The sequence below is a fragment of the Nelumbo nucifera genome, chromosome 1 (genome assembly GCF_055504915.1).
Source record: "Nelumbo nucifera cultivar China Antique chromosome 1, China Antique-T2T, whole genome shotgun sequence".
In the NCBI taxonomy this organism is placed as follows: domain Eukaryota; kingdom Viridiplantae; phylum Streptophyta; class Magnoliopsida; order Proteales; family Nelumbonaceae; genus Nelumbo; species Nelumbo nucifera.
Genome location: NC_142649.1, coordinates 188057060 through 188080116, shown reverse-complemented (window position 1 = coordinate 188080116; position 23057 = coordinate 188057060). Strand labels below are relative to the sequence as shown.

General features: G+C 35.8%; 1 protein-coding gene and 1 long non-coding RNA gene across 9 annotated transcripts; both read right to left on the bottom strand.

Moving 5' to 3' along the window:
• Positions 1-3110: 3110 nt before the first annotated feature.
• Positions 3111-16229, bottom strand: LOC104596164 (plant UBX domain-containing protein 8-like). 7 transcript variants are annotated; one of them, XM_088895649.1, is made up of 13 exons: positions 16030-16228; positions 10083-10144; positions 9834-9934; positions 9537-9662; positions 9346-9428; positions 9158-9241; positions 8959-9077; positions 8555-8807; positions 8255-8434; positions 8011-8175; positions 5540-5683; positions 5064-5120; positions 3111-3430 (listed from the first exon to the last, which is right to left on the bottom strand). In XM_088895649.1, the coding sequence occupies exons 1-13, from the start codon at positions 16111-16113 to the stop codon at positions 3323-3325; spliced, it is 1566 nt and encodes a 521-aa protein (XP_088751775.1). In that variant the 5' UTR covers positions 16114-16228; the 3' UTR covers positions 3111-3322. The 7 variants fall into 7 exon arrangements, with proteins under 7 accessions (XP_088751775.1, XP_088751773.1, XP_010255517.1 ...); XM_088895647.1 differs by having other exon boundaries at positions 9537-9934; XM_010257215.3 differs by having other exon boundaries at positions 9346-9662.
• A 3041-nt stretch (positions 16230-19270) lies between these two features.
• On the bottom strand, positions 19271-22935 carry LOC104596163 (uncharacterized). Of its 2 annotated transcripts, XR_735000.2 has the most exons (3): positions 22361-22935; positions 19686-20019; positions 19271-19575 (listed from the first exon to the last, which is right to left on the bottom strand). It is a non-coding gene; the product is annotated as an uncharacterized LOC104596163 (long non-coding RNA). The 2 variants fall into 2 exon arrangements; XR_734999.2 differs by lacking the exon at positions 19271-19575 and having other exon boundaries at positions 19603-20019.
• Between the last annotated feature and the right edge of the window lie 122 nt (positions 22936-23057).

The window sequence follows — 23057 nt, the reverse complement described above, 5'->3', positions numbered from 1 at the left end:
CACAGTGTAGGGTGGAGCAGAATAAGCAGGTTCTTCACAAGAACCGAATCCTTCAGCAAGATTTCGATGGAGGGTATGTGAACCCTTTTTGATCGCTCCTACAGTGATATCAAGAATTGATATCAAAAACCCTTTCTGATTGCTCCTACAGTAAAGAACGAACTAGCAATGGCAGCAAGAGGAGGAGGGCGCAAGAGCAGAAGATGGTGTAGTCTTACTGTAGTTGTCTTCTCTCTTTTTGTGATCTAAGATCTGATCGTTGAGATAAATGGAGGTTCGCCCTCCTCTTCCTTTTATAGCCTTAAAGAGAGCTCATAATCTCATTAGGAGTTTCATAATCCAAATCTGTATTTGGATCAGGACTTCCCTTTAAGAGATAAGGATAAGCCCTTATCTTATCTGTAGATTAGATCAACCCTCCTAATCTTATTAGGAGTTTCCAAATCCAAATCTGTATTTGGATCTGGACTCTCTGAGTGGATAGGGATAACTCCCTATCCTATCTACTGATCCAAATCCCAGATCTGCCCCTTCTTTAACTAATCAAATTAGATCAGTTCAATTTGGGCTTTAGTCCCATCAGGTCCATGTGCTCACTGACCTTCCAGACTATTGCCCAGTTGGGTTTCCTTGTATGGCGTGGGACTCAAACATTGATCTACACATCAGCCACATGGGTTCAGCCTAGCCTCTGTTACAAGGCCTAGCCGAATTCACTGTTATGGACAGTGAACCCCTGAGCCCATCACCATGGGCCCTTAATGGACCCAACACTTACACTAAGTGGTCCCTGGGCCAAGCCATCTTATTAAAACCCAGGGATTGTGGGCAGATGCAAGATTAGCCCATCAGGTACTATCCTCAATAGTCTTATACTTAACCTCTCAGCCCATAATGATCAAACACTGCCCGACAAGAGATGACCTCTCCCTCAGCTGCAAGGAACAGTGTTGCACTCTCTACTCACATGGATCCCGGGAATTAAAACATTTTTGCAAACATTTTGAAACCGTAATATATATGTATATCTTTATATAAATATATTTTGCAAAAAACAAATTTCAACGATTGAAATCAGCTGCCGGCAGCTTTGATTTCCATCAGAGAAAGTGCATCCCCGATCATTACCTTTGTCCGACAAAAGGGCTGATCCTATCACTATGATCACCCACTCAAATGAATTCTCGAACTGTCCCAACATACCTAGGTTTTGACCCCTTCTAAGGATCTCACTGATTGGCATATCAAAGACAATCAAATCCGACACCTAGTGCAGTATCATAATCGAGTCTAGGGGTCAGGTGTAACATTCCAGTTTTGCCCACTAATCACCAAGGTTTAGGGCAATACTGGAATTCTGGTCTGGTTCAGTGTTTCAAGTAAACCTACACTTCATGTACCTCGGATCTCACCTTGACAGTTGAGACAGGCTACCTCAACCAATTTGGCGGCACATCAGTGTCAGCCTTATTAGGATAAATCTCCCCAGATCTATCCAACGACTGTAAACATTCTAAACTAACACGAATCTCATATGTGTCCAATTTAAAGGTATTACACAGAAACATACCATAATAATATGAATCAAATATGTACTTTATTCATTTACAATAAATGTCATAATGTACATCATTCTGATTGGAGCTAAGGGCATACACTATCTAACTGACAATTGACAATTGTTGGTTACCGTTAACAAATAGATTGAAAATATTATTTTACCCTTCAACTTTAAATTTTCAAAATAAAAATAACCCTGCTGTATTTTTACTTTTTCAGAATGGGAGGAAGACTAAGCTGCATAGAACCAACTTGACTATACAACCAACCTCAAATCCTCTTCTTTTGTATGAAGTCTACTCAAATCAACCTCAGATTACTAGACTTTGCCTAAGTGGAAGTCCTAAAAGAGCACAATTGCGTGATTTCATCTGTGGAAAAAGCCCTAGCGCTTCCTCCGTAATCTGCCATACTAGAAAATGAAGGGATTCACAGTTTCATGAAGGCAGCTCTACCGAGTCCAGTCATAGGAGAGAAAAACAATTGAAACCGAGGCAGATACTAAGCACGAGGTTCATGGAACTTGCAGATCAGTATGAACTTAGATGATTCAAACCCTTTGGAACAAGTAGATGTGGAAACATAAACAGCGGGTTTTGAGTAGTATTAGTGTCCCGCCGCGAGAACTTTCTTTGTGATGTCCGATTGGCAAATTTCTGGGGTTCCTTATTTTCTCTCTTTTCTTTTTTGTTTTCTTTATATGTTTTCTTTTGTTTTTCCCCTTTCTTCAGTCCTCTATGCGCGCGAAACAGCTCCATCCTCTACATAGTCGTGACCTATGAATCTGAGATTGCTTGGTGAAGAGCTGATCAGTTGAAGACTTTTAGGAATAAAAATCTTGAAGAAAGGTCACAAAAAGGTAATATTGGATTTAAAATAAAAATAAAAAAATCTATTCGTTACACCACATGTGAACAGAATGTGGCAAAATACTTACAGACTTTAATAGCAAGGGAGACAATTGTTGGAAAACGATAATTTAAGAATAGATATTCCAGCAATCCATTGTATGTGTGTGGGGTATATACATATAAATGCTAAAATAACTCCCGAAGACTTAGACGATATAATCAAGTTCAAGACTATGTTGTACATGCTTGTGCTTGATGGTCTCGAGGGAGGCGATAATAAATAAATTTGATATCACACTACATAAATAAATTCGAATCGGGTCTGATCTAAATAACAGAGTAAATCAAAATCCAATTTAACAAGATCAGATTCGGATTAGATCCGGAGCAACATCCGATCCATTGACAACCTCAGGTCAATTGTTGCTTTCACCCCTTTCTCGGGTGTGTTTTTGTACACCATATCAAACACCTGAGGTACACAAAGATGCTTACCTTGCCAATGCTCAAACTCCAACTTCAAAGAGAAAGAGGCCAATAAAGATGCCACTGCAAATCATAGATTTCCATTTTACCGGCAAAACATTTTGATAGTGAACTTTGGTGTATGTACAGATTCATCCACCAACCAACAACACCGTTAATACGAACCATAAATCCTATAGACCACAAATGCAGAAATAGAAGCGTGGGAGGTCGTTGAGAAGCAGTTTCATATTCAATTTTTTCTTCAGTTTCGGGTGAAGAATCCCCTCTTGATTCCTGCCAAATGTATGTTTTTCTTGTGGGACACAAAGTTGAGTTTGATTCCTACTCCATGTATAAATTTAAATGAGACTTCCCAGTTCCCATCTATTTGAATTGTTGATACAAGTTTTTTTTTCTTTATCTTCCAACTAAACGCTGACATTCTATATCAGCTCTAGGAACAAGGCTTCTTGTTTGTTTTTTAGACCAAGTTCGCTCAAAGACAGACTGCTCTCACCATCGCCGAATGCGCGCCGAGGGTATGGTCGCACCTGCCAAACATGGAGATTGAGGAAAGGTGTCACATTAAAAATAAACAACTTCCGGTAATGATAACTTGTTACTGAAAAGAAACACGTGCGTTTCAGCTTCCATTGAAATGCATGGTTTTCTATAATTCAACATATTCAAATTATTAAAGTGATGGTGATTTTCTGAGACACAACCTCATTAAAGCATGGTAATTAAGAAAACATGAACACATTGATTTAAGCCATATTTCGTTTCATAGAAAATAAAAGATACAGAAAGTTGAGGGAAGATCTTAACAAATTTTATGAAACACTCTTAAGAACTTTCCCTCAATTTTCTGTTTCTCCCTAGACTCAATAATAGTTCCACTTCCAGAGATGGGAGACAGGAGTTCCCACACACTATCCTATAACCGCTTATGAAACACTTGTTTAGGCTCAGTTTGGGAAGAGTGCAAATACAAGGTCTAGAAATACCAAATATAAGGTTTTGCGCTGAACATATTTGTATCTGCATTCTTCCCAAAGGAGCCTTGGAGAAAAAAAAATACCACCTTAATTTATAATTACAAAGTAAACAGTGCTAAAACAAGTGTCGCCCATCAAGAGAAAAAGGTGATGCGTTTACTTGTGAGCCCTCCAGTGCTTGGAAAATCCAGCTTATACATTTTTTATATCTGCCTTGACTCCTTACTGTCTTTAATCTGCTGACTTTATAAACAAATCAAATCAAATTATAGTTTTGCTAGGTACCGTAAATGTTGGTCCTGTGCCTATTAGGCATTAGTCAAGAATAGATGCATGTATGGCCAGGCCAGTTCACAATGGATCAGGATGAAGCTATGATCTGGCCCCGCTTGGGCCCAGGACAAGGCCAAAATTTGGAAAAACCCAGGTTGGGCAGTTGGGTCCAGATCGGGACAGGGTAGAACCAGAACCAACCTGACAAGAAATATTGAGGAACTGAAACCGAACCGATCAGTTCTCAGGTCTGACCCAATTATAATAAACCTTCTGAAAACATTATACATCTAATAATATATAATAATTCATTTAATATATTATACATTTAATATATATGGCTTGGGTCAGGTCTGAGTCAGTTCAGGACTAGGTAGAACTGGTTCCAAACCGATAACAATTGGGACAATAGATCAGGAACTGGAACCGACCCATCCATACAGATCCTGGAACCAGAAGCAGTACAATCGGTTTGGGTCCATCGGGTCAGACTCAACCATTGGCAGCCCTAGGGTGGACTGGATACAGGTCTAACGTTTGGCCCCACATTCTCACGTTTTCTGCCTTAGGTTTTTCCATTGCACCAACAAACAACCCCTCAGGCACCTAAAGCTTTCAGGCTTTAATTCAATAGAGTATCTTTTTCCAACACCCCGCCCCCCAAAAAATAAAAAGAAGGTTTAGCATGAAAATGATGCACCATTAAACCATGCAAAATAGAGCACTAAACAAGTACCAAATGCTCTTCACCAAAAATAAATAAATAAATAATAACAAAGTGCCAGGATGATGTTTGTGAATGTGTGCAGTACCTGATACCTAGATGATAAACATGCCAACACAACATGCGACTTTGGCTATTCAATATTTTAATATAGAAACAATAGAAAGGGAAGAACGGAAGAAATATTACCAATCTGTAAGTGCCAGGCTTAACCCCTCTACCCACATCGATAAAGTCAAAAAGCAACTGCAAAGCACAAAAAAAGAAAGAAGAAAGAAGTAATCAGGTTGAGACAAGCGATGAGGCAGTTAAAGCAATTTCTGATCTGCACATTACCACCTGCAGCCATCTATGTCATAAAGATGGTGACCATTCACCATCTCAAAGTCTAACAATCAATTGCAACTGAGAAGTGAAGAAAACAAAAACTAAAATGCACTCTTAAGCCCTGAAGCTATTTCCTTTTATCAGAAAGAAGCACAAAACGTAGGAAATTGCTTTAACTAAGGATACTTTGATCATTTTATATCACAGAAGTTACAAGACAGATGTTCCTTGTCTCCAAAATTTGAGGCAGCAAGGCAACATCATTTTTTTTCAACGGGCAGCCATTGGTAGTTTCTAATGCATACAGGCAAAAAGAAATCATTTCCATGAGATGCTACCTGCAGGTTGTCAGACTTGAGAAAGCGACGACCATGGCGACTTCCATCTGGCAAACGGACAAGAAGAGTTACAGCATTCTCATCATCTGCAGGGGGTTCCTGAGGAAGAGAAGCTTCTTTGGCAGCTAAAAATCTCTCAAGCTCCTGCCATTCATGAGAAACTTGGTTAAACATCTTTAATGCGGCCAATGAAGAATACCAGACAGTACATCTCTCTTCCAAGAGATGTATAGGGTACAAAATATGGTTTTCCAGGCATACCCTAGGAAGCAGTATGAGGAACTAGGAAGCAGCATGGGGTACAAAGTATGGTTTTCCAGGAGTACACCTCCCATGCCTTTAGTACACTGCTTAGTTCCCACATAGTTTGGCAACCCCCCCCCCCCCCCCCCCCGAAAACAAATAAAAAAGACAATAAAATGAGGGCATGTAATGATATAAGTGTAGAAAGTAAAATGCTCCGAGACAACCAACAAAACCAACTCAGAAGCTAAACAATGTCTGCGCAAACAAGAACCCCGTACAAAAAGAGATGAAAACTATCATCTAGTTCGAAACAGTTGGAGTGAGCATAGGTTGGTTCGGTTCGGTTCCAAGGCAGAACTTGAAACCTACCCTGTATGGGTCAGTTCCAGGTTTTTGGAACCAGAACCAACCCTGTCAAGATCAGTTCCAGGGTCTACCCATGGAACCTATTCTTTCTTTACCCTTCACCTCCAAAGAAAAAAAAATGGAGCATGTTCTTTAAAAACTTGATTTTCAAATAATAATAATAATATAGTTCAAAAAGCAAAACTTATCATTGTAATTCAAATTTTGTAAATATTAACTTCCACATTATTTATTACACATTTAAATATTAAATTGAAGAAAAATGACCAAACCACTAAACAGATTGGGTAGGTTAAACCCCAAGGACCCTAGAACCGACATGGGTGGGGGCCAGTTCCAAGAATTTAGAACCAGACCCTACTGCTAACAGATTGGGTAGGGTCAGTGCAAGGCTGATTTGAGGTCAGTTCCATTAAGTTCCAGGTAGAACCTACCTATTTGCTCATCCCTAGGAAATACATGTCCAACAAACCTCATTCGTCATTACTTTCCAATTTGTTTGAAGAATGCATCTTGTTTTCCTTTCTTTTTAGTTGGCACCAGTAGTCATTTAAAGGTTTTTTCCCACAGTGTCCGCCTCCCATTGTAACTGCTTGGTAGGATTGCAAACTAGATGGAGAAGCAGAAGTCAGACTAAATTGTTTTTAGTTTCTTCTTTTTTTTTCATTTACTGTGTATCTATGTTTTGATTTGTTTGGTCTTCTTTCTCTACTTTCTGGTTTTTAAGAACAGTTTATGCAATGGCTCAATTGTGCATAAGACCCAAATAAATTCAGGAAACATGTCATTTCCTCAATTGTGCAATGGCTCAATTTTTATCCTAGATAATGTTACCCCTTGTAAAAGTACCAATTGGTCAAGGAGCAGTTCTTCTGTTAACTCCTCCAGTATGACATCCTGGAAAAAGTAAAATTCAACATTATGCCCCTACCTATAGTGCATCAGAAGAATGTCAAGACATTTCAAATAGCCTTCAGTATGGTTAAAGGTCCCTTCTTTAGAAGACATTATCAGAATTCAGAACATAGTCAAATTTTGCTTGGTAGACATTAAAAGAAATTAACAGAACATTGTCAGATCAGTTTTTTTTGGATAATTAACAGAAATTTTATTAAAAGAAAACAACAAAAAGTACAATAGGAAAGAGGGCAACTTCCAGCTGGTGTATTCTTTCTCCCCTCCATTTGATTAGCTCCAAGTGAAGGGGATCCCCTTGTATGACATGCTAAAAATGACTTTTGAAAATGTATTACTGATCAGAAAAATGTTGCTTCAGTAGATTACAAACTCATCAAGAAGAAACACATGAAGTAGCGAAGTAGTAACACTGACACCACAAGTCGCTTTTGTTTGTTGAAAAGTCATGAGTTCTCTCTGTAGAAAAAATAACTGCTTTTCAATGTCAAGTCCAGGGCACAACAATTTTCATAATTTAAACACTGAGATGGATGACAGCAGACAGTGCAACCACTCATTCTCAAATTATGAAACCCAATGGGATATAATTTTCATCTCCCAAGAGGGTAAAATTTTACTTACAAAAAAGGTAGTAAAGAAATATGCATGTAAATAATTGTGTGAAGGAGCTAATAAATGAAGATAGTCATGACTTGTTTCCTTTCAAAGAGGGAAATTTCACCACACCACCCTACAGAAATTCTACAAACTAGCAAGTTCTGGATCAATCACAAGCACACAAATGTTTTCCCTTCCCCTCCCCAAAAACAACCAAAAAGAAAAGAGTAAAAAACTAAAAGAAGATTAATTTTCTTGGTAAAAAAAAATAAGAAATAAAATTATCCTTAAAAATAACCATTCATACCAAGTGATGGGTGATCCAGAAATTTAATTTGCATTACCTCTTCCTCTAGCAATTTCCTCTGATGTTCTTCCTCCTTGCGTCTTTCTTCTTCAAGCGCAGCTTCTCTGGCAGCTTGCTCTGCTAAACGACGAGCTTCAGCTTCCTCCCTGGCTTTCAATTCTTTCTCTCTGTCTGCTTGTAATGATGCAAGATATTCGTCATCCTGCAAGCTTGTCTCTTGCATTAATGATCCAATGGATTGATACCAGTTTGCAGATTGTCACTCAATAGAAAAGACAAACCTGCTGTTCTCGTAGTAAACGTTGGGCTGCCAAAGTGGGCGATGGAGGACGTGGTACATGCCGAGGATAAAGGCCCATTTCTCTACCAAAACAATAAGTAGTCCCTTCAGGAATTCCACCAAAAAGTGCAGCCTCAAGCATTACTGCTTCATCACGTTCATTTGAAGAAATACCTCCCCACTTTATCAAATTATCATAATAAGAATATACAACAGTCATCTAGTGTAAGTGCATGTAGAAATTGAAGAAAAAATGAAACTCCAATTGGATAGTGAAAATGAATGTGCATATGGATGCTACCTCATCAGACTCAAAACCATTTTCAGTATGTAGGGGTTGAGTGCTGACAGCATGTCCAGGACTTGATGGTGGGCTATCAGCAATTTCTACAACCTCTTTTACAGAACCCAGAGATCCTGATGCGAGCTGTCCTGATCTATGCCTTACCAATGGTTGCTCTTCTGCATCTTCAGTCTCATCTTGAACATATGAGCTTCCTGCCTCTAACTTAAATTGATCCGAGATTCCCCTGTTAAAAGAACCAGATCCTTGCCTCCAGCAGGAGGAAGAAAAACCACAAATCAAGAACACATTCCAACAAGCCAAGATGCATATAGATAGATGTTACATGACTACATGACTATGTTTACATGCATGCATGTGCATACATGCACATAAGTGCAACAGCAAAAAAAGATACACACCTTCCATTTGTTGTTGTTAATTCTCCCAATTCTTCAATATTAACTCGTTTGCATATACTTGGTTGTTCCACTCCAACTAGCTCTTCCTGCATATGCATTGCTTTCTCTTGCTCTGCTGTCTAAAATCAAATCATGTTCAAAGGAGTGCACAAGTACAGAAACAAGGAAATTGAAAATGAAAACTGGCAGGATTATAAACCTTCAAGGACAATGAAACTGCCCGTTCAAATTCAGCATCTTCCAAGTTAGAGTGCCTTGACTCAGTACCAATACCAGTTGAATCCTGCAGAAAGATGCAAAAGGATCAAAATACATGGAAGACAAGGAGCATAAACCAACATAGAACTAAAGAAGTTGAGAATGATGATGAGGATTACTTTCACATACATCTGGAGCACTTCTTTGATTTGAGTTACGCTCTTCAACCTCCCACTTAGAAGCTTCAATGGCAGCTTGTACCATTTCTTCTTCTATATCATTGCTATAATCAGTCATACTGTCTAATACAAGAGCACTAGGTCTATGATCTCTCTGATGAACATTGCCACCTGAAAATCTGTCTTGACTTGTATTCTGACCTGAGGTATTGGCAGGAAGAGCAGTTGGAATATCTTCATCCTCCTCATCAATTATAACATTGCCACAAATTTTGGGGACATGAGCATGAACAGCTTCAGTGGCATCCTCAATGATAGGCCCAGATCCTGAAAAACCAGAATGATTACCCCCATCCTTTACCTCAATGGGAATCTCCTTGACTTCTCTTGGATGAGAAACAAGTTGTTCGTGGCTGGGAAAGTTAGAAGCACCCCTTCCCTCAAAAGAACTTCTACGGAAGCTAGGGTCAAGAAGTGAGAATGAGTTCAAATGTCTACCAGCTGATAAAAATGAAGAGATTCCCTGGGGTTCAATTTCAAGTGGATCATCAATGACCATGAGATCATTTTGAGCAGCAGGCGGAGATGCTTGATGCACACTGCACATCAACCAGGAAATTTATTATAATAATCCAAGTTAAATTTAGAGAGAGAGAGAGAGAGAGTCTGAAAAGAAGCACTCCCAGAGAGTGCAAAGCGACTGGTAAATAAGAAGAAAAAGGAAAAGGTAGTTTCAGTATTGCATACATGCTTCTGTTGCCTTCATTGAAATGTGCATTGACAGCTGCATTCAGATCACCACCATGTTCCTGGTTATCAATTAATGTATAAGACAGCAGAAATGTTTAAAGAGAATGCATGGGTTTTATACAATCAACATAAAGAATAAGAAAAGAATACAGCAGCCAGTGTTGCATGGATTCTTAAAAATGAATAACGTCTCCATATCAGGCATGCATTAGAGTCCACAGATTCTTGAGGACACATCTATGTAACATTTCCTTTTTATCTCCTAGCTTATATGACATAGATGAACAGATAATGTTCAAGATGAATGGCATCTTTCATATCAAATTTTACTTGGTAACAAAGACAACAATTTAGACCCCTTTTTGCAGGCATATAATGTTAGATTTCAAATTGTAAATTGTAAGATTTTGACAACATCCTGACATACAATGTCAGATGCTTCAAAACTACAAAGGGAAAATTTTCCAGGAAAACAAGAGTTCTGGAAAAGCTTCGGCCCAATAGCCACGGAACAGCTATAAAAGGGAAACAAATCCCCAAAACAGATGGAGAACTCCCCCATTCGGTGTCCCGAGCAACAGAGCATCCCAGCCTCAGTTTCAGTTCCCTACTTCTTCTTTCTTCTCCTCTTCCCTTCTCCCTTTTCCCTTTCTTCCTTCCCAAGGTTTCCCCCACTAGTTCCCACCTCAGGGGAAAGCCCCATCCAGTCCAGTTTTTCAGCCCTCAGATCACCAATACAAGAGGAAACTCAGTTCCCAAACAAGTACATAGCAACAACAAGCTTCCCAGCACCTCAAACCAAGAAAACAAGCCCAAACCGCATCTCACCCAACACTTTCAGAGGTTCCAGACTGCCTTACCCTACCAGACCCCCTTACATTAAGGTTTTATATGATATCTCAGCCATGCCTTGAGTTTCCCTACATGAGTACCATCTAGTTTCTGTTTGCAATTCTGTTTTCATCTATGTATAGTTAAGAAAAGCATTATCAATGTTAATATTAGGTTAAAGACAAGGAGACATCATATATCCCTTGCCTTCCCTGGTTTGGTTTCAAGTCATACTATATTTGACATTATTAATTTTTAAAAAGAATGATAGGTGAATTCCACCTAGATTAAAAGGAAAATTCCATAAAACAGTTGTAAGGCCAGCTATGCTGTATGGAGCAATGTGGGTTTTGTTTTTTTTTTTTTTTTGATAATTTCATTAATAAAAGAGAACAAACTTTTACAAGTATCCCTTGGAGGGGCACGAGGTGACCTCTCCTAAAGCAATGTTCTCAAAAAGTAAAGATTACAAAGCTGCCCGGTATGATACTTCCCAAGAAGTCCCATGTTTAGCAAGAAAATCAGCCATTGAATTTGTCGACTTGCCCACCCAATGGAGTCTAATTGTCATGTGCCTTGTTAACCATTTAACTCTTTTTATGACATCCTATAACTCCAAATGACAGAATCTGGGTCCAAGAACCATCACACAACCACCTTTGAGTTTCCTTCAATTAGTAGATTCTCCACCCCAAGTTGGTTCTTGGTTGGCAATCTGAATCCCTTGTACTGCAGCTAATAACCCAACCCCTTGTCGAATCACCTATTCTCACCAGGCCTGAGAATAAGGATATGATGTTGCTGTCCACATTTATCAAAACCATGGTTCGCAATATCAGAGATATTTAGTGAAAAATCCCCAATGTATCCCATTTTGCCAAGTTGTGATACGAAAATTTCCAGGAATCGTTTTTTCAAAACATCTCCGATATGTCGGCGATATTTCAGATTTCATTAATAAACTATATATTTAAGGTTTAAAACTTGAATATTATTAAAAACTTTTCGATATTTTATTACAACCAACATAATTTTTTAAAAGTATTTTCCTAAAAGAACCAACGGAGAATTTGTGACTGGATAATTGGCTTACTATTTTCATATGATTCACTAAGCCACTATAATTCAAAAGAAGTAGAAAAATGCATATAACTATAAAAGAGCATTCTCAATTAATAAAAACAATAGTGACAAAAAAAGGCAGAGTCAAAGTGGCAAGTAATTGACATATTTAATGAAGAGAAGATGGTAAAAAGGCAACAAGGGAGATAGAGAGGGTACCTATTAAAGTCTCTTAATTTTCTTCTATTTGATTTATACAGTCCTTTGCTATGGTTTTTTGAGCCTTAAATGTGCAATTATATTTTTTCTAATGATTCCTTAAAGGTTTATTAACTAATTCCATATTTTTAAAAACTTCATTGATTTTTAGATTTCCCAAATATCTTAGCGAAATTAGCAAAATATCTCCGAGATATCTCCATCTCTACATGGAAAAATGCCTATCAGTATCAAAAGTACAAACCATGATCAAAACCTCTCCTACACCCAACAATACCGAATTGCCTTAGCTTCCCAGAGTTCAGTTTAGTAAACCCTTCCAGAGGTGGTGTCCAAACTGACAAAGCTCTATATTAACTACTACTGACCAACTCTTCCAAATGTCATCAAAGAAAAAATGAATTAAAAGAATCTAGGGTTTTCAGCCAATGGATAGCCATTGTTAAGATACACTCCTTCACTTCCTGTATGGAGCAAAGTGTTGAACAATTAAGCAACAACATGTCCAAAAAATGAGTGTGGCAAAAATGTGTATGCTAAGATGGATGAGTGGAAAAACCAAAAAGGATAGGACCAGAAATGAGATCATTCGAAGGAATATAAGAGTAGCTCCAATAGGTGATAAAATGGGAGAAAGTAGACTAAGATAGTTTGGCCATGTGCATAGAAGACCATCAATAGCTCTTGTAAGAAGTGGATTATTGCAAGTTGAAGGGGGGCAGAAGGACTAAGGATAGAGCAAAAGGGGGCATGGACAAAGTAGTAAGAAATTATTTAAGCACTAATAGTTTAACAATGGATATGGCATAGTGAACCCCATATAATTTCAATAAGGCTTGGTTGATGATGATGAACTTTTAACAAAGAGTGTCTAATCAAGAACATTTGTGTGCCAACTACTACTATGCTTCCAGCAGATGCTTCCACTGATATAAATATGAGCGTGTAAAGGTTTATAACCACAACCATGTAGAATCAAGTCAGTTCTCCCAAGCATTATTTTACAAGCAGGTTCTTGGCACAACTCTCCCTATCAAATGCAACCACCACACAACCAACATATGAAAAACAGGAGCGAACTTTTTTCTTCTTTTATTAATAATGTAAATTGTATTCATTCATAGGCTGCTCAAAAAATAAAGCAGAAAGGAAGAGTACAAAGCAAGCCTTGGCAACTAATAAAACAAGCACAATCAAAAATTACAAATTCAAGCCCGGCCCAGGAGTTCCCCAAAGAAGACCATCCCTAGACACCTCTGTCTTTGCCAGAGCATCAGCCATGACATTTGCAAAACTTGGTGTGGTATTGGTACACTTAAATGAGCTGTTCAATTGTCCACCCAAAAGCAGGAGCAGAATCACCAAAGGAAAATATTCCTTTGGGTCCATTGTGCCTCACAAACATCATCTAGATGGCTAGATAGTGTGGTTCCTGCTAATTTAAGCATGATCTAGAGTATTGAAACCAGCTCTCATCTTTATTAAGGGGAGAACCCCAGAAGTACCAGTTGCATCCTGTAAAAATTAGGATCTACGGAAAAAGCAGAAACTAATACTTGACGATCTAGAACTATCAATTACAAATTAGACCAAGCTGTGCTACTCCAGAAACAAGGTCTGGCTTATGACACTGAGATTATCAACAAGGTTGGATTCAGATTTCGCTTCCAGCCTGTGCTAAGCCATTTCATTGTCACCAAAAAGGAACAAAGTTTGATAATGAACATTTCATTTAAAAAAAAATGACATCACAAAGAATACTTAAACACAAGAAAAGAAGAAAAACCAAGAAGAAAGCATAAATACAACAGAAGAATAAAAATTTCTAGATGCAATCAAGATACACCACAAATATACTTAAATTTGAGACAGAGTAAAAAATAAATGGAAGAGGACAAAAAGGGAAGCTGAAATATAAACTAGGTTGCCTCTGTTCACTGTTGACAGGATAGATTTGTAACGGAGGAAAACCAAATTTGAAAGTTGTGATATTAGAATATCTAGTTAAAATAAAAAAAAATAGAATTTATACAGCAATAGAAAATCAGTTCAGATGGAAGAAATCACTCATGGAAAGCTAGAAATATCACTTGAACATGCTTGTCACTGTCATTAGGTCTCCACAAGCAAAAGAGAATTTGTTCATGAAAGAGAAGGGTTTTGGGAAAGGTTGTGTGAAGACAAATAAGGATAATATGTGCCAAATAGAGATTTGAGGAAATAATTTTTGGGAAAAATAATCTAATAAATCACAGATTGCATTAAGAGGAGACATCACTGAGCCACTAAGAAGCATTTTCTATCTTCAGCAATTTTATTCAGACGATCTACCAAACAAGAACCAACCTCTGAAAAGTCATATTTCAAAACTTCATTGGTCAGTTCAAAACAAAAACAAACAAACACCACCTTAGTCTTTTGATAGTCATATAATAAAATATTTAGGGATGTAGAAATTAGAAAGCAACCAACATGTCACTCAACCATTAAGGAGCTCACAATCTACTTAATAACCTATTAACTAAAAGACAAAGCAATAAGACATTCAATTCAGCCACTTGATCCGCAATCAATTGGTCCCTAAGTGCATGGAGTAAGTAGAAATTTAATGCAATTTTAAATTCAGGGGTGAAAAAATATATTTGGGCTTCAGGCTTTGTAATTGTGAAGAACCATATAAAAACCTTCATCCTATTGCATTGAAAACCAATAGATACTTCAGTCATGGCCCATTGTCCAATAAGTAAGGACATTTTACACAGAAGAATAGAGAGACTACCATTGTTCGGCCAAAAAATATTCATTATGGCTGATAATATATAATCTGAGAGAAAGTTCAAATTATTGGACATACCCAGCATACAATTGCAGCAAACATCAAAAATGCTCATTCAATGGATAATAGAAACATAACAAGAGAACCAGGCAATCCAGGATCTGGCCATCAATACGAAATATATAATTTGGATTCCCATGGATTGTATCAAATCTGGAAATTTGCACATAAAGTTGTGCATACTTGCAGATACCTGTCAAAGATATTGTAACCATCCAAAATAGACTGCAAATGCAATTGCACATCTAAAAGAAACCACATCGGCATCCCTTCTTTGTCATTAAAGACAACCTACGTCTATGATGTCCAAGTGGACCACTAACCACTTCACAACTTCTCAGACAGCGAGAATCCCATTATGCTAGTCAGTAAACACTCTCAAGGCACCCACTTTATCACCTTCCTACGCAGTTTAATCATCACGGAGAGGGCTAGCCACCACAAGCGTGGACCTATACATGAAAGATTGATCTTGGGAATCATAAAGTCAAATTTTAAACTTCAGTCAGGAAAGAACTCTAGTTCCATTCACTTATAGCTTTATACGGCTAAACACCCAATCAATTTTCTCAGAATTAATTATGCTCCCATATTTATTCCTATCTTTTGTAGGAGATGCCACTTCGCCAATCAAATATAGTGCTAACCTGACCGTTTGCAATAAGATGGAGAATCCGCCACATGGATTTTCTAGTATGTTCAAAAATATGAATACAAGTTTGTGATTTTCGTGCAGACAATTTATTACGTCAGATAAACCTAGATTGGCAAATCAAAATTAGAAACCCGAATCTTAACGCAGTAAAACCATCGCATTCCCTGATTCCCATGCAATTCAAAGTTTCAACGAAACGTAAACCCTAATAACAGATTAGGACATTTTTTGTCAGAGTCAAGAGCAAGCAGACATGGATAAAGATCCGTGGTTGATCCAGAAACCCTAAAGAATTCAAAAAAAATAACATAGGAATTCAAAATTCAGAGACGAAGGCCTACTTCAAGCTTCTGCAAGGCAACTGCCTCGGAGACACCGGTGATATTCATGAAAGTCTCCACTGCCTCTTGATTGGTTCTTGCCATTTTATTGGAGTCGGAATTCACAGAGATAGAACCGGTTCCTAGATTCAGGACAGGCACAAGGATGTGCGGAAAGAAATCTGGAAACTTTGATATTTTGAGTTGGTGTGGAGTTGAACTGGAGTCTTAATATATACACGTGGAGCGTGGAATAATTTTAGATTAATATTGAGTCCTATTCAGGAATTACGAATTAGGACGGTTCGGTGCGTATTGCCGAATGCCGATGCCGTATTCCGCACAGAGATAGACCCGGGTCGGGCCGGTCCCAGTTCAGTATTTTGAGCTGTTTGGACCTGTCCCGAACATAACCCAACCCTGGTCTTGGACCTCTTGCTTCGGAGTAAGGTTCAAAGTATCCATAGGCATATCTTATCATATCTTTTGAAAATGATACGGTCTAAAACGCCTATTTTCCCAATTTTTTTTAATAATAAAAAACAGGCTATAAGTTTTCCAAAAAATCAAATTTAAAAAAAAAACTAAAAAAAAAAGAGTTTTGGCAGTTTTTAAGTGCCGATATGATACGATCAAAACTCATATCGTATCGATACTTTGAACCTTGCTTCGGAGGGCGGGTTGGATTTTTTGGGCTAAAATTGTTTTCAGAAAAGTAAAAACAGGCCCAATGCAGATTTTTGAATTCCACTGCAGACCTATAAACATTCAAAATGTTAAAAACCCCCCACTCTATACACCAATGTCCACCCATAAATTAGAATCAATTCCGAGATGGCACCTACCCCAAACTGTACTTTGGGCCTAAAAATTCTGACCCTTGTCTGAACCGTCATTCTCCCAAATGTTTTCTATAGATATTGGGAGGTTGGTGGTCCAACCCACCTCAAAACCAACCCCTTTGAGTTGTATCAATGAAAGTTTGTACAAATAATAGCAGTGGTTAATTATAGGCATTCTTATTAATCTTCTATACTATTACTAGCGAGAATTTGTACAATGCACGGGATTTATTAAGAGAAAGTTAAATAATAGAAAGGATCATTTACTAAAATACCCCTTATAGTTTCATGGATTTACTAAAATCTACCCTATAATTAGTATTTTACTAAAACATCACTTATAATTTGCAATAGATTTAATAATCAATCTTCCATTAGATGATAGTGAAAAATGACAGTGTTGACCCTAATGTTCATTTATATAAATTTAATCGTAATAAAATAAAAATAAAAATACCATTTTTGCCCTTAATAAGACACGGGAAAACTACTCTATTGGCAATATTTGGTCAAAATGACCCTAATAGAAACACATAAGAGTATACAATTGTTTTATATTTTCAACTTTTTAAATAATTAATAATTATTCATATTTTATATACTATTTTTAATAAATTTTTTATAATACAAAAATAAAAATAGTTAATTCCAGTTAGGTTTATTCATCAAACTGATGAAGCCGACCAACCCGATCAACTTGACTCGAGTTGGTCGCTTTTCTAGTATTTTAGGTCGACTTTGGTTCAAAAATTTCCCAATCCAACCAAGTCAGATCAATTTTACTTTGGTCATTTGTAAACCGACCAAAATCAAACGACCTAACTATGGATATATATTAATATTTTATATTTTAAATATGGAAAAGTAGGAAATTTCCCATATTTCTTGGTCTAAAATGTTTTATATCATAAATCTAATTTTTAAATTTATTTTTTCAATAATTGCACTATAATTTTTAAAATTTAATTTAATTTTTAAGTTTAAATCTTTTGAACTAACTGACCAAACCAAAAAATCGACCCAAACCGATATAACTTGAGTGGGTTGGTTTTCACAAAAGGTCAGTCGGTTTCATCTGACCAACTCCCCAACCTAACTAGGTCAATTTGGTTGGCCAAATAGGTTACGACCGAATCGAACCAACTCATGAACACTCATAATTTCAGCTAAATTAATAGTCTCATCTCTGATAATTAACAATAGTTTAATCTCCAATAATTATTGAAAATTTATAGCAAAAGTACACAATTATTAAAAATATATTGATAATGAAAATACAATATGTACTAAAAATATAAACTTAGTCAATAAATAGTATAATCGCAAATAATAGTTTAATCTATAATAAATATTAATCAATAAGTTATAACAAAAATACAATAAGTACAATAAATTAAATTTAAAATTTTTAATAATAATAGTTTAATCTCCAATAATTATTAATTTTTTTGAAAGTTATTTTTTCGAAATATTACTTGATATAAGTGAAATTAGTTATTTACAATATTATGTAAAAATATTAAATATTATTAATTTCAATATTATGTTATATTTATTTTTCTACTTTTCGATTTTTTTAATTTATTACATAATTTCTTTATTTTAACTATTTAAAATCTAGTTATGTTAAACATTCTATTATAAAATATTTATTTATTTAAATAATTAAATAATATGTAAAATATTTAAATTTTAAAATATTAATTATTTATTGAATTTAATTATCCATAAAATCATAATTTATACTATTATTTTGTAATTTCAATATTATGTTATAATTATTTTTACTTTGAATAAATTTTTAAAATTTATTACATAATTTTGTTATTTTAACTATTTAAAATCTAGTTATGATAAATATTTAGTTATTTAAATAATCTATAAAATATTTAATATTTTTTTATTATTTGAATTTTATTATATAAAGTTATTACATATCCTTAGTACATAATTTCGTGATATATTTTGTAAAAATATAAAAATTTTTTTTGTGTTTTTAATAAATATTTTAAAATTATTATATAGTTTTGTTACAATATTTAAATAATTCTTAAATTTTTTAATTTAGATAGATATAGATAAAAAGTAGGGAAGAGGATAAATAGGAATTAGAGATAATTTAGGAGAGAAACACTCTACTGAATTAGAGATCATTTTGGAGATAAATAGGAATTAGGGGTAATTTAGAAGATAAATAATTTTGGAGAAAGTGGGGGAGGTATTTAAGAAGAATTTTAGAAATTATTTAGGTTATTGAGAAAGTGCATCTCATTAATGACATGAAATTAAAAAAAATAAAAATTTCAAAAAAAAGGAGAAAATTTCAGACTTCCTTTTTTAATATATATATATATATATATACTCGCAGGGTCCTGTGTGATGCTCAGGAAAGCCCAATATCCAATATCATGTCGTAAGTGATTAAGAGAAAATGTAAATCTTACATCATTTTGTCTAAAGAAAAAAATAATGAAAAAACCATAAATCTATTTAAGTCAACAATATTATATTTCAATTGAACCAAATCAATTTGAATACAATCCAAGCATTAAACTGAGAGTGTGGGCATCCAACCATACAACAGGAACACCACCTGCATACATGTACCGGAAATATTCCCAATGTATGGTTGAATGTTCATGCTCTTAAGTGTTAGAACGTTTTTTGCTTTCAAGAGATTCAATCTCCTGGTGAGAGGCCAATTTCCTTGATGATGTGCAATTTCCTATAAAATTGGCAAATAAAAGAAAAATGATGATGTGCAAAGTTAGTATTAGAGCAACTTAATTTGGATTATACTGTTTTATTGTATATTACAAATTGGAGACTACATACCAATTGTGGAGGGAATAAATGATTATATTTGACCAAAGTAGAAACTCCAACATCAAAACCACCATCTCTTCATCCTGTAATTCTGTATCAAATGCTCCAAATCTATACAAACTCCTCCAGTTGAAGAAAAGGTCAGCCCATAGCTATCCTGTCATCTTCATGGTCTTCAATCTAGGAAATGCAACGGTTCTCTCAACACCTGGAAAATATTACCAAGTGCATGATTTCCCAAATGGTATCGACAACTTAACCCATGGTTGCACCTTTAATTATCTTCTCCTCATCCTCCAAGTACCTAAGCTCTGATAGGTCTATGGTTATCTTCTACTGAAAGCTAATTGCAATACATACAAGCCATAAAGCATTAGAATGGCAATTATAATGAAGCATTCAAATATTCTACATATTGCTCACCGCAAATCTATGCCATGAAAGAAAAATAACTGAAAACTGTAAATTACCATTAAATATCTACAAATAAATGTGATAAAGAAAATGATATAAATATAAGACTCCTGCTTCTCATAAGCTTAAGGGAGTTGGTTATTGGTTTATTATAGAAATTATCGTCAAATTGAGATTCTAACTCTGCAAGTGTTCACCTGGTTATTGGTTTATCATAGAAATTTTTAAACCAAAATGTGCTCTATTTTGTCCTGTCCATTTGGAACTATTACGGGTAAGTCTAGCTACCTCATATTTCATTTTTGTTTTTCATTTTTTCTAATTTATTATGGACAAATAAGTAAAGATAGAAATACCCAAAATAAGACATTTTCAAAAGCATCCCCAAGTAATAGCACATCACATTTCTAAGAAAATAGAATAAATGCAAAAAATAAAAATAAAAAAAAAAACACTCATATTGGGCCAGGTAGGGAGCTTCAAAGACACTAATATGAATCCAATTACACAACTAAGAAAAATTAGAAACCAACAAAATACTAACCAACTTACTGAACAGTAACAACATAAAGATGTGTTATTCCTTTAAAACATCCAAAAACCCAACCAACTTGTTGTGTGTCTGCCATTGATGAAACTTATATTGTATATATAGCAAAGAATTAACCATTGATTTAAAAAATTGGAGACAGGAATTCAATATTGGGTGTCCTATATAGGTTGGGTTCTTTGTTAAATTTGCAAAGCAAGCAACATATTTGATAAAAAAAAAAAAAAAAAACATCTTTCCAAGTGAAGGCACAAATTTTGTATTATATGAGCATGGGAAGTGCTTCTTTACCTATGGGAGCAATTTTATTGATTTACTGAAGTCCATGGAAGTAACAAATCTGGTGTAAACTACAATTGATGATTATTGTACTTATTTACCAAACATAAAGATAGGGAAACAAAGAAATGTCTTAATATCCTAACCAGTGCAGCAAAAAGAAAATACCCTAACCAAATAAAGATCAAATAGCAAAGCCACATACCTGAACCACAAAAGGAAACATTGGCAAAAAAAATAAGAACAATAGAAACCAAAATATACAAAACTAACTTGGTAAGCATGACAACAACACCAAAAAAGAAAATAATAAAAAATAACAACAGACTAAACTCCTATCATAATAAAAAAAGAAAATAAAAATTCATAAATCTAATAAACATAACATCACAAAAAGGATGACACTTTAAATATAACGAAACAAACATTGGTTTTAAAATCTAACCAAACCAAACATCGGTAGCCCCCACAACCACCACAGGATTCAAACCAAACACCAACCACCAAGCTCTGAACATACCAGACTCTGGTAATCGCCTTCCACTCCCGAATAGTTGTAGAAAATCATCAAATCAACCAAAGAACCTCCACACCCACACAAAAAATAGTCATTTTGGTCAACAATCCAATAATCCACCAAACCACTCCCAAATAACAACACCAAATCACGTAATCCACCATAGAACCTCCACACTCACACCACAAAATAGCTAATCCAATCAACATTTGGATAACCTACATAGCCACCACCCATAAAACATAATTGTCACCGTGCAATAAAGAGCATCACTGAAACCAACAAAGCCACTGCTAAACCCCAACACAAACATCAAATTGATGGCATCAAAAACACCCATGTCTGCTTGATCAATAGCTGAACCATGAACAAAACCCATCTTGCAAAAAAAAAAAAAAAAGAGACAATGAACAATCAAACAAAAGATCGGTAATAAAATACCAGGAAAAAAGGGTAAAATCAACATCTCTAAGCCGAATAGGATTAACCAAACTATAAGTCTCCAAACCCTATTGAACAGCAGAAGTCACAACCAAGACAACAGCAGGGAATAACCTCGTCATTGAAAACATGCTAATTAAACCCTTGAGAAAAACAAAAAAGGTAATTAATATGACTAACCCTAACACGCATAAACCAAGTACTATACATGCAAGCCAATCCCATCAAATCCAAGAAAAACCACAACCATGACAATAGAGACAATCTCGTTAGAGAAAAAAAGATGCAAAATCATCCAAAAAAAAAAAAAATTAATAATCGACATCTCCAAGGCAAATCCATACAAAACTGAATAATCATCCATTTTCGTGCAATCCTTAGCATTTCTGTCATCAGTAAACCCTCTTTTCCTTGTAAGAGAAAACAGAACGAAATTAAACAAAATAAATGCAAATAAGAAAACAAAAACATTCATGTACCCACCAGATGGCCAAAGATACTTTTCAAAAAACCAATAGCCCTGCATGTCGTTTGGCCAATTTAGACAATCCCTGAATGAAGCACATTCCAAATAAGTACTCAAACCCTAAGAGAACCTTGAAAAGAAGAAATCAATATAAACGAAACAGAGAGAGAAGAGGATAGGGAGATGGAACAAAGAGAGACACATGGAGGAGGTGAGAGAGAGGGATCTCGTTCCAGGTCCTTTCCCTCGAGACTTGGTGAAAAACAAAAGGGAAGATAGGGCGGGAGACGTTTTGGAAGTCTAAACGTCTTTGCGTTCCACATCACCACTGCTCTCCTTCTTCCATTCCCTCATCTCTCTTCTCTCCTTAAACCCCTCTCCTTTCTCCCTTACCCTTTCTTAGTCTCTCATTCACTCTCACTCTTTCTTCCCTTCTCCTATCCTCGCTTCCTATTAAGCCACATCGTCATGGCTTTGCCTTTTCATTCCTCTCCCACCCATTCATGTACTTGCTCAAGTCATAATTGATGAGATAGTTGCCTATCTCTCGGTTATTTGTTTGTTCACGCTTCTCAACCTCAACAACCACCAACTATACCTTTGCAATGAGGTCTTCCTACGACCATTAACTTATAATAGTTAGAAACTACAGAGAGATCGAGAAAGGTATAGAAAGAGTAACAAAGAGATCGACAAAGGTGTAGATAGAGTTCA

Excerpts from the sequence above, each read along its gene's own strand:
- LOC104596164 (XM_010257213.3), bottom strand. The coding sequence starts at position 16,113 with ATGGCAAGAACCAATCAAGAGGCAGTGGAGACTTTCATGAATATCACC. Across the intron at positions 9,242-9,345 it reads ATCAAAGAAGTGCTCCAGAT|GATTCAACTGGTATTGGTAC; the intron begins GTATGTGAAAGT and ends ATCTTTCTGCAG. Across the intron at positions 8,435-8,554 it reads ATGGTTTTGAGTCTGATGAG|TGGGGAGGTATTTCTTCAAA; the intron begins GTAGCATCCATA and ends AATTTGATAAAG.